This window comes from Scomber scombrus, chromosome 10 (genome assembly GCF_963691925.1).
Source record: "Scomber scombrus chromosome 10, fScoSco1.1, whole genome shotgun sequence".
Taxonomy (NCBI): domain Eukaryota; kingdom Metazoa; phylum Chordata; class Actinopteri; order Scombriformes; family Scombridae; genus Scomber; species Scomber scombrus.
Genome location: NC_084979.1, coordinates 32,724,126 through 32,735,710, shown reverse-complemented (window position 1 = coordinate 32,735,710; position 11,585 = coordinate 32,724,126). Strand labels below are relative to the sequence as shown.

At 40.4% G+C, this 11,585-nt stretch overlaps 2 protein-coding genes across 4 annotated transcripts in view; one reads left to right on the top strand and one right to left on the bottom strand.

The window, feature by feature from the left end:
- The window catches only part of usp11 (ubiquitin specific peptidase 11), a 19,000-nt gene extending 15,296 nt beyond the window's left edge, over nt 1-3,704 (top strand). For all 3 annotated transcript variants that reach the window (XM_062427459.1, XM_062427458.1, XM_062427460.1), the window contains 4 exons: nt 125-274; nt 1,737-1,852; nt 2,094-2,182; nt 2,661-3,704. In XM_062427459.1, the coding sequence (XP_062283443.1) occupies nt 125-274; nt 1,737-1,852; nt 2,094-2,182; nt 2,661-2,843 (538 nt within the window). In that variant the 3' untranslated portion in view covers nt 2,844-3,704. The remainder of the gene's footprint in view (nt 1-124; nt 275-1,736; nt 1,853-2,093; nt 2,183-2,660) is intronic.
- Nucleotides 3,705-4,837: 1,133 nt separating this feature from the next.
- zgc:86609 (ER membrane protein complex subunit 3-like) lies at nt 4,838-9,356 on the bottom strand. The gene is made up of 9 exons (XM_062426933.1): nt 9,259-9,356; nt 7,944-8,104; nt 7,205-7,262; nt 6,991-7,084; nt 6,757-6,861; nt 6,214-6,295; nt 5,992-6,071; nt 5,759-5,841; nt 4,838-5,556 (listed from the first exon to the last, which is right to left on the bottom strand). The coding sequence occupies exons 2-9, from the start codon at nt 8,096-8,098 to the stop codon at nt 5,428-5,430; spliced, it is 786 nt and encodes a 261-aa protein (XP_062282917.1). The 5' UTR covers nt 8,099-8,104; nt 9,259-9,356; the 3' UTR covers nt 4,838-5,427.
- Between the last annotated feature and the right edge of the window lie 2,229 nt (nt 9,357-11,585).

The window sequence follows — 11,585 nt, the reverse complement described above, 5'->3', positions numbered from 1 at the left end:
GTTTTCATTTGTGTGTGTGTGTGTGTGTCTCTGTGTGTGTGTGTGTGTGTGTGTGTGTGTGTGTGTGTGTGTGTGTGTGTGTGTGTGTGTGTGTGTGTGTGTGTGTGTGTGTGTGTGTGTGTAGGTACTGTCCTGTGTGTAAGAAGCACCAGCTGGCCACTAAGAAGCTGGATCTTTGGTCTCTGCCTGAAGTTCTGATCATCCACCTGAAGAGATTCTCTTACACCAAGTTCACCAGAGAGAAGCTGGACAGCATCGTGGATTTCCCCCTCAGGTACCACCACGAGGTTTAGTTTAGGGAGGGAGAGAAGGAGGGAGGAAGCAAGGAAGGAAAGAGAAGGAGGGAGAAACGAAAGGAAGGAGGGAAGGAAGGAAGGAAGGAAGGAAGGTAGGAAAGAGGGATGGAAGGAAGGAAGGAAAGAGAAGGAGGGAGAAACGAAAGGAAGGAAGGAAAGAAGGAATGAAGGAAGGAAGGTAGGAAAGAGGGATGGAAGGAAGGAAGGAAAGATAGAAGGAGGGAGATAGGAAAGGAAGGAAGGAAAAAAGGAATCGTCAAAACAGGACAACAGGAGGGTTAAAGGGTTAAAATGATAAAATAAACGTATGAATAACTTGCACACATTCTTTTTTTGTGGACCCAGCATCAAATTTCTGCTTTTAATCCATTTAGAGAGAATATATTAGAGGATTATGGTAAAAATGTCTAAGTGGTGTAACCATAAAAACTTTGTACCAAATAATTCAACTTGCTTAAAAACAGTAAATTGTCAATAAAACACCATATCAACTAGTTTGGCATGATCTTACATTATAACTTTATATTAAATAAAGGTAATGGAATACAATTGTTCTAAATATTACATTTACTCTGGTTACCATGGAGATCAGGAACCTGACTGCTTTCTCTCTTTCTTTCTTTCTTTCTTTCTTTCTTTCTTTCTTTCTTCCTCCTCTTCCGTTTTTCCTTTCTTTCTCCTCTTCCTCTTTTATTCCTTTCTTTCTCCTTTTACTTCTTGTTCTTCCTCCTTTATCTTTCTTTCTCTCTAGGAGGATAAAATATGTAATATTTATCATTCTTTTGTGGTTACACCATTTGACATTTTCAGGAGCATTCAGTCTTACTTTTGGTAAAAAATGGTGCAAATGTCATTTCAAATGATATAAAACCAACAAAAATACTAAATGTACATTTTAACAAACCTGATGCTGCTTTTAAATCTAGTTTAACTGATTTATGAATTCATCATCTTACCAACACTTATTAGTTACTGACCCACGTTCCTCTTGTTCATACTGACTAATAAAAGATGCCGTTAAAAACTAGTTTTTAAGATCTGTTTAAGGTCTTTTTCTGAATTCCTCCATTTATAAAACAATTATTAAAACAATAAAACCTTAATTACACATTGATCCAGTTTTCTCTCATTGATCTTTTTTTAATTTATTGATTATATTGAACTGGGCGTAACTCGGACCTCCATGATGTCTTGCTGCGGAGCCGCTGAGTTCAGTCTGAATTTATCTCCTATAAAACCAACAAAAATACTAAATGTACATTTTAACAAACCTGATGCTGCTTTTAAAACTAGTTTAACTGATTTATGAATTCATCATCTTACCAACACTTATTATAACTGACTCTTATATAACACATAAACACACCTATCAGAGAACAGTAAGTATTCAGCTCATTATAAAGGACTTATATTGACCCTCTGGTTTCTGCTGGATCACAGAGACCTGGACTTCTCCGACTGCCTGCTGAAGAAGAGTCTGACCAATGGGGAGCCTCCGAGCCGCTATGACCTCATCGCTGTGTCCAATCACTACGGAGGACTCAGAGACGGACATTGTAAGACTTGTTAGGCCAAAAGTAGGAAACATTATACTGCCCGAGGTTTGTTCACATGTTTATTGGTGTGTGTATGTGTGTGTGTGTGTGTGTGTGTGTGTGTGTGTGTGTGTGTGTCTGTGTCTGTGTCTGTGTGTGTGTGTGTGTGTGTGTGTGTGTGTGTGTGTGTGTGTGTGTGTGTGTCTGTGTCTGTGTCTGTGTGTGTGTGTGTGTGTGTGTGTGTGTGTGTGTGTGTTTTCAGACACCAGCTACGCATGCAACAAGGATAACAGTCGGTGGTATTACTTTGATGACAGCAAGGTGACCTACGCTGGAGAGGACCAGATCATGGTGAGCACACACACACACACACACACACACACAAACACACGCACAGACACACACACACATGCACACACACACACACACGCACACACACATGCGCACACACACACACACACACACACACACGCACACATATTTTAGTACAAAGAGATGAATATTTTACATTTGGAATATTGTGAACTGGTCCTTTAAGTTTCTCAACATGCTTGTTGCCATAGAAACGTATCAATCTGGACCTGATTTCAGCTCACCTGCTTTATGTTACCCCACCCCCCCCCCCCCCCAAAAAAAAAGAGAGAGAATCATTTATATAGCTGACACTGATCCCCACTGCAGCGATGGAAAACATCAGATTAATGTTACTCTGATGTTATTCTATTGTTACATTAAGGTTACTCTAACGTTACTCTAACATTACGCTAACATTACGCTAACGTTACTCTAACATTACTCTAACGTTACTTTAACCCTTTCCTCCCTGCAGACCAACGCTGCCTACGTCCTGTTCTACCATCGCCAGGATAAGATCAGGAAACCCACTCTGCCCGCGCCCAGCACAAGCCCCGCCTCCTCCACGCAGGCCGCCAACGACATCACTTCCTGCAAAGACGACGACGACGCAGAGCTGGGTGCCGCCTCCTCCTCCGTCACCATGGAAACGGACTGATCGAAGCGCGGAGGTTACTGTATCGGAGCAGCCGGCCTTTCCTCCTCTTTTAAGTCTTTTCAAGTTTTTTTCTTTTACGTTTTAGATTTTTGTGATTTCCCAGCAACACTTGAACGCATCATTGAGCCAAACATCTGCAGCCAGATGCTGAAGCTCGGCGCTCGGTGCAGACTCACTGATCTCAGTCATTATTCAACTGTTTCTATTTGGGTCAGTTTGTTAATTAAAACAATAAATATTAAAAAGATGAACGTCACATTATTTCTGCTTTTTCTGATCGTTGAATCTTTTGAATCAGATTTCATTCCTTTAACTTCTGTCATAAAATAAAATCAGTTTAAAAACTCTGAAACTAGATTATAAATGTTCTTCCTGTGAAGACAGAAACATAAGATAATTATTAATTGGACGATTTGATCAAATTGAACTGTAATTGTTTTTCAGCTTTCAGGTATTTTTAAGTCATCGAGACCTAATTTTACAAAACTATTAATTTATTCACTCTTTGTTTAATAGTTTACAGTTTATAAACGTACTCATTGATTTAAAGGTGGAAACAGATTTATTGGATTATTTGATTTAAAGTGAACAAAGCTGACGATAATTCACTCTTTGTATATTTTGGTTTTTTTCTTCTGGTATTTATTTTTTTAATGGAATAATTTGTCACATGACGTCAGGTTGAATGATTAGGATCGCTGGTGCAGGACATTAAGATGCTTATTTTCATATTTATAGATGATATTTGTATTCAGACACAGAATGAGAGGCTACAGCGGCTCTGTGTACAGTATTTTTCTATTGTAAGAAATGTATAATTATTATTATCATTGCTGAGCGGGGGGGGGGGGCTTTCTTTGGTCTTCCTGTCAAATATCAGATGAAAATATTTTATTGTACTTTCAATCTTTTGATATGAATAAAATGATGATTATTATCACGATGAGACGCGTCCAAGTTTCTACTTTAAATACTGAACCGTGTCCTGTGATCAGCTGATCGGCCAATAGAACCAAGCAGGTCCAATAATAACCCTAACCCTGCTGCTCACTGAGGAACCGCTGCAGTCTGGACCAGTCTGAACCAGGATGGACCAGTCTGGACCAGTCTGGACGGCTCCTCCAGCATGCAGTCCCTAAGGATCCCAGAAGGACTTTTTCTTTTTAATGTGAAACTGCACAAAAAATGATAATAATGCATCAGAATCATTCATTTAGAAGAACTGGCATTTAAAGGGTTAAAATCCTGAAAATGAATATTTGATATTTATTATCAGTACTGATGTTGGTTAAAAAAAAAAATTCATTGAAAGCAGAAAATAATATTATATTTTAATATTTTAATCAATACTTTTACTTGGACATTTTTGTCCCTAAAGATCAAAGGAACTATTTTTTAAAGGGTTAAAAGTTCATCAGCTGATCTTCTGGTTACTGACCAGGTGGGGAGTTCTGGTCCTCTGAAATGAGGCCAACGTGGAAGTAACTTAAAACTGCATTCTATCAAAAGGCCACCAGGGGGCGACCGTTTTGGTGTCAAATGGACTTCCGTCTCTATACAAGTCAATGGAGAATTCACCAACTTCTCACTTGATTTCTAACCTCAGTAAACGTTTTCAAAATGTGTTTATGGTCTCAATCGCTAGTTTAAAGCCTTCTTCAATGCAGTATGATGTTCATTTGGGACATTTTGGCCTCCCTGATTTTATATGTGAGGATAAAGCAGGGTATGCATTAGGGCGTGGCTACGTCATGATTGACAGGTTGATTGGTTCACAGGTTCAGGAGGGCGCCTCATGCTCCTCCTGATGCCCATATAAGTAGAATCCATGTTTTTATTTTTCCCAGCATGCACCTGAAATTTTCAAGATGGCGCTGCTCAGATCCGATACTATTGGCCTCCGAGCAGCAGTCCACAAACCAATGGGTGACGTCACGGATGTTACGTCCATTATACAGACAGTCTATGTTACTGAACCAAACCCAACAAACATCTGAGCTTCAACGTTTATTCAGTCAAGGTCCATTTATTAGTTTATATAGTACGTACATATATATACATATAAATACATATATAAACATTCATACATACAAACAAGCACTTTCACATTTCCACTCTTCAGTCATGGCCACTGAAACATCTGAAGACAACCAAGTTATGATTGAAAGCTCCAGAAAAAGCTACTAAATGGACTTTGAGTTGAGCTTTAGTGAATATAATAAATCATCGGCTGTGTTCATGGTTCAGTCTCAGCAGGAGACACTCAATCATTTCCAGTAAAAACTACAGATGATTTGTTTCCATGTTGATTCTTAAAGTAAATGTGATGATGTGAAGCCTGCAGAACCACAGAGCTGAAAGCAGCAACACTCAACCAGACTAGAACCTTTTGGTTCCACTGTGGAAGGTTCCTGAAGGCACAACGTTCTGCCAAAATCTGTTAGTTTTAATCTGGAGGCTGAAAAAAGGCAGACAGTGAATAAAAGATCAGAGGCAGCAAACACAGACGTTCCTCACACGTGGATCCGTGTTCTCAAACCTCCAGAACAGGTTCTGGTTCTGGAGCCAGCAGGTCCTCGCCGGTCTAGAACATGGTGGACTTGATATCTTGGCTGAAGAAGGTTCCAAAGTTCAGGTCTCTGGACATCAGATCCTCCTCCACGTTCTCCAGAGCCCACTTATGTTCTACGATCTCCAGAGCCTCCCACTCGCTCTGAAACACACACACACACACACACACACACACACACACACACACACACACACACACACACACACACACACACACACGCACACAGAGTCTGATCAGGTTCTGGGTCTCTGCTGAGTACGTACTGTTCTCACTATGGTTCCATATATATTATTATATTACAGAGTGGAACGTGATGGAACCAACATCACTGTTAACACCTCACCTTAAAAGCCTTGTTGGGGTCAGGGGGCATCGCCATGGCAGCGCCCGTCATCTGGTCCTGCATGATCCGTGATTGGTCGGCAGCTTCAAACAAGAAACTCATTTTAATCATTTAATTCAAGAAAAGTCTAAAAAGTGGCTGATTGTGTGTGTAGATGAACGTGTGTGTGTGTGTGTGTGTGTGTAGATGAACGTGTGTGTGTGTGTGTGTGTGTGTGTGTGTGGCAGACTGACCGTTGTCCTGACCCAGGATCAGACTGTACATGCTTCTCAGTCCAAACACGTTGAGGAAGTACCAGGATGCCGAGCTCACCCTGTAAAGACCAATCAGCACAGAGCTGTTACACACGCTGCTTTCAAGTGCATCAGGGATAACTGTGTGTTGTGTCCAGGTGCATCAGGGACTTGTGTGTGCTGCGTTCAGGTGCATCAGGGACTTGTGTGTGCGGTGGTTACCAGGATGCATCCAGTGACAGCAGGTCGATGCCTCTCTGTAACATCGGCTTGAATCTCAGCGTCAGAGGAAACGGCACCTTAGCTGCAGGACGACACATCAACCAATCAGAGACAAACACATGACATCACTTCCTGCAGGATCTCACAGTTCTTTGTTTTGCAGCAGTTTGATGCTGCACCCATCCACCTGTCAATCTCTCGCTGCATCTTACCCTCACTGTGAACAAGACCCCAGATACTTGACCCCCCCCCCCCCCAACACTGTTGCGCTCAGCCGGAGACTCTGAGTATCTCCACAACCCATAACCCCCCCCCCCCCACACACACCGCCCGGCTCCAGAACAGAGTCCAGCTCTTCTCCAGGAGTTTGGTTCCAGAGCCGGTGCTGTGTGTAGAGGTCAGCCCAAATATACGTAGTTGGTACCGCTCCACACCAGCTCCAGCTCCTTCTCCACCAGCCAGGTGAGCTACCTCATGATGTCAGGGATCAGCATCGTTACATAATAAACAGAAAGTCTACAAACTGATGGCTCAAAAACTCACTGATGACGAATCCAGAGAACGCCCAGTTAATCCATCCACCAATCACAATCATCGGCAGCACGTTGGTCAGGTTCCCCTTCATCATGTCTGTTAGCATGCTGCTGTCTGAAATACATACACACACACATTATATACACATTATACACACACATTATATACACATTATACACACACATTATATACACATTATATAGACACATAACATGCTGCTGTTTGAAACACACACACACACACCTGTCATGGGGTTCTTGGGGACGACTTTCCTCTTCACTTTCTTGAAGAAGCCGGTTTCTGCGTCGTTGAAGTAATGTTTCCTCATCGCGAACGACTAACACACACACACACACACAGAAATACACACACACACAGGTTACTGAGCTGTCTGAAAAGTATCCTACTAATAAAGTTTTCATTTCAAGTGACAGTGAACAAACAGGTGTGTGCTTACCTGTCGGGGGATGTACTTTCCATTCTCTCTGAGGATGCGGCTGCGCAGGAGCACCTGACTACACACACACACACACACACACACACACACACACACACACACAGACACAGACACACAGACACACACACACACACACACACACACACACACACACAAACACACAGTTGTTACTAAGTGGTGGTGTACTGAGGTGCGTTATATTGAATTGTGTTGGATTAGATTGCACAGGTAAATAAAGGTCGGCAAGATTCCATTACCTTTATTTAATATAAAGTTATAATGTAAGATCATGCCAAACTAGTTGATATGGTGTTTTATTGACTATTTACTGTTTTTAAGCAAGTTGAATTATTTGGTACAAAGTTTTTATGGTTACACCACTTAGACATTTTTGCCATAATCCTCTAATATATTCTCTCTAAATGGATTAAAAGCAGAAATTTGATGCTGGGTCCACAAAAAAAGAATGTGTGAAGTTATTCATACGTTTATTTTCACATTTTAACCCTTTAAATTTAAACTGAACCACATGGACACTAAGAAATATATATTGTGGTTACACCATTTGACATTTTCAGGAGCATTTTCAGAAATGACATAAAGCCAACAAAAATACTAAATGTACATTTGAACAAACCTGATGCTGCACACTGACTATTAAAAGATGAATGAAGAAATGTTGTCAGCTCTTATTAAAACATTTTATAGATAATTGTAAAACAGTGAGTAGATGTCTTACCTGTCAGACACCTGCTCCAGCTCAATCTTCTTGTCGCTGTGCAGCAGCTGAGTGACGTAGTGACGGATGATCCCAACGAAGAAGGTGATGAAGACGATGGGCAGCACCACCCACATCCGAATACTGGAGTCCAGCAGGAGCTCCGGACCCCCCATCACTATCTGAGAGAGAGAGAGAGACAGAGAGAAAGAGAGAGAGACAGAGAGAGAGACAGAGAGAGAGAGACAGAGAGAGAGAGACAGAGAGAGAGAGAGAGACAGAGAGAGAGAGACAGAGAGAGAGACAGAGAGAGAGACAGAGAGAGAGAGAGAGAGAGAGAAAGAGAGACAGAGAGAGAGAGAGACAGAGAGAGAGAGAGAGACAGAGACAGAGAGAAAGAGAGAGACAGAGAGAGAAAGAGAGAGAGACATTATTACCTACTGCCCACCTGGTAATTAACTCTACCATCAGCTCCATCTACTGTTTTAATGTGTTTGTTTACATCTCTGTGTTGCAACAGTCTAGACGTGGCCGAGCTTCTGTCACACATGTATCTCACTTGTAATGTCCAACACTCTGCAATGTTAATATTTCATGTATACGGACAACACTAATAATTTCAATTGTGTGCAATATTCATATAATATACATATATATTAATTTCACTTTAATCTGTGCAATAATAATATCAGCTATATTACCACTCCATACCAATATTACTCTTGTAAATAATGTCACGACTATTTTACTACATATTTCTTGCGATTATTGTTTTTATAGTTTTTTTTGTACTTATTATTTATTGTTCTCTATTCTTTTTCTTAGTAAGGCTTGCTCTTATATTCTATTTACTGTCCCCATTGTGGGACTAATGAAGGAATATCTAACATGTTATTTATTATTATTCTTTCACTATTAATTATTGTTGTTATTTATTATGATTATTATGTATTATTTATCATCAGACACAAAACTTTATCAATCATTTAATTGACTATCGAGTACATTTAATCTATAAAATCATAACCCATTATTATTATTATGGTTGGGGTTATTTGGGGAGGGGGGGGGGGGGGCTAACGTTAACATTAGCTTCTTTACAGACTAGCTAACTAACCCTGCTAGCAGCTAACCATGCTAGCCGCTAACCCTGCTAGCAGCTAACCATGCTAGCAGCTACCTAGCAGCTAACGGAGCAGTTACAGCTTTATCGTGGTGGAGGCAGTAACTACAGCCTGTTGGTGTTGTAGCAGCAGTGTTAGTGTTAGCAGCATTAACATTAACACAGCTGTAGCTTCTCTCTGTGTGACTGAAGCAGAAACAGGAAACTACTCACCACATTAACAGCTAGCAGCGAGGAGGCTAACACGGAGAGGAACACTTCCGGTCACAGCGGAACTACTAACATGTCATTTAAATCATGTGATAAGCGTTAAACCACCAGGAAGTACTTTACTGTAGTACAGACAGAGGTCTAGAGATTTAAAATAAGACAATATAACCAAAAATACAGATAATAGAACTGCACAATATAACTCCAATATAAATACATTTGCAATATACATAATAAAGAATGTACTATGACCCCCCCCCCCCCAACGTCTCAATCACGTGATCAACAGTGAAATTAACTTCAGTACCGCTTGTTTCCTGCATTAGTGCAGCATCACAAGGAAACAGCGCCCCCAAGTGGCCATACAAGCAAACAGCAATCCATCCAACGTTAAAGCTGCAGTGGAGCTTCTGCCCCCTGCTGGCAGTGACAGTAAACAGCAGTTACCTGGATGTAATGCTGGTTGATGTAGAATGCTTCACTACTGGTTCACCAGTGCAGGAAAGTGTCCAGACAGCATATTAAAAACTGTGTATTCTGTGAGAGGTTTAGCTGGCAGTGACAGGGTTAATCAGCACTGTGTCAACTCCTTTAGCAAAAGCTGCAGTTTTAAGTAATGAGCTCATAACTAAAAGTCTCATTCAGTCTAAATAAGTCATTTCACCAGTCGACACTGCACATGTTCATCAAGTTTATTTATTATAGTGAAAGAAAAATGAAACGTTTGATGCGATGAAACCTGTTAAGATATGAAAACATGTTGAACTGGGTTATTATTTGCTAAAATGTCTCCACAAATAACTTTAAAGTATTTAGTGTCCTTCATCAAATGAATAATCAGTCATGGTGATGAATTAAATGTATTAAAACACTGAATAAAAGGGTCTCCTGTATTATGTTCTACTGATGCTAATCTATGTAATCCATGCTAATCTCACTATTACAACAATTATTTGATGTCTCTTATTATCTTATTTCACTTCATGTTCAGCACAAACTTCAGCTTTTAATTTGATAAATGAAGAAACAATAAACTGAATTTTAATCTATAAATGTGATGTGAATAGTGCTCACAGAGCTCAGCATCTGATTTGATTCAAAATATAAAAAGCAGATTAAACAAAGTTAAAATCCAGAGAATAAAAGTGAGCCTTAAAAGCATGGACAGACTCAACCTGTCTAACGGCCTCTGGCAGGCTGCTATATATTGTTAGCAGTGGTGGAAGACGTATTCACATCCTTAATGTCAGAATTACATTACAAATAAAAAACCTGCATGAAAAATCACTACATGAAACTATAAAGCCTAAGTATACGCAGTACAATGTACTTTAAGGGTTAAAGTTAAGGAATTCATACCAGTTACAGATTATAGTGAGTGATTTGCTTCTACTGCATTTGTTTAGGAATGTTCCCTTCGGGTAGAGACGGACGCCACTGAGCATGTGCAGTTAGTCTATGTTTCCGTTTCTAAACAAACTAAACTTGTAGTCAAGACCGCCTAAACCGAGACCAAGACACTACCAAGACCAGAGGGTATCAAGACCGAGACCAAGACAAGACCAAGGCCAAGACAGACTGAGTCAAGACCAAGACAAAGTCGAGACGAGACCGAGACGAGACCAAGACCGAGACCAAAAAAAACAAAACAAAAAACAGCTAGTGAGCTAGTGTTACACCATAACTTGCATCAATTGAATAAGAGCAGCATACTGGGGTAAGAGGTTCAGTCCCAGTTTAAATTAAATTTAAGAAGGTATTATTTCAACTACAGACAGAACAATGCAGAGACAGAGCATGTCATGATACATAATACTAACACATGCATGATCTGGTCATGTGAGATTGGTATGGATAAAGAGTTTCGAGCCAGTACCAACTGGCTAGCTTACCTCTCCGGGTGTCTCTGCTCCAGGTGTCTGGTGAACGTTGATGTGGTCCCGGCTGTTTCGGTGAGAGAGACTTTGCAAAACTTGCATTTTGCAGAATGCTTATTTCTTTCCCCTGGACTGCAAATTTATTTATGTTCCGTGAATGCAAATATAATGATGGCGGAATTTGCTGACATTATTATTACTAGGTCTGACTGAGACTGACAGCTAGGACGTAAACCTAACGTTTCGCGCTGGCTACACTTGCGTCTTTTGATTGGATGAGCGCCAGTTTCTTAATCACAACAAAATACATGTATGTCATTGATTGGTTGCATTTGAAGGGCATGAAAGGCGAAATAATTTAATGTTGCATTATCGAATGTTATGTTTTGTATCATGGACATTATTTGTTGCAAATATCCCGACCACTATGTCGACCTGAGACCGCAAGACCAA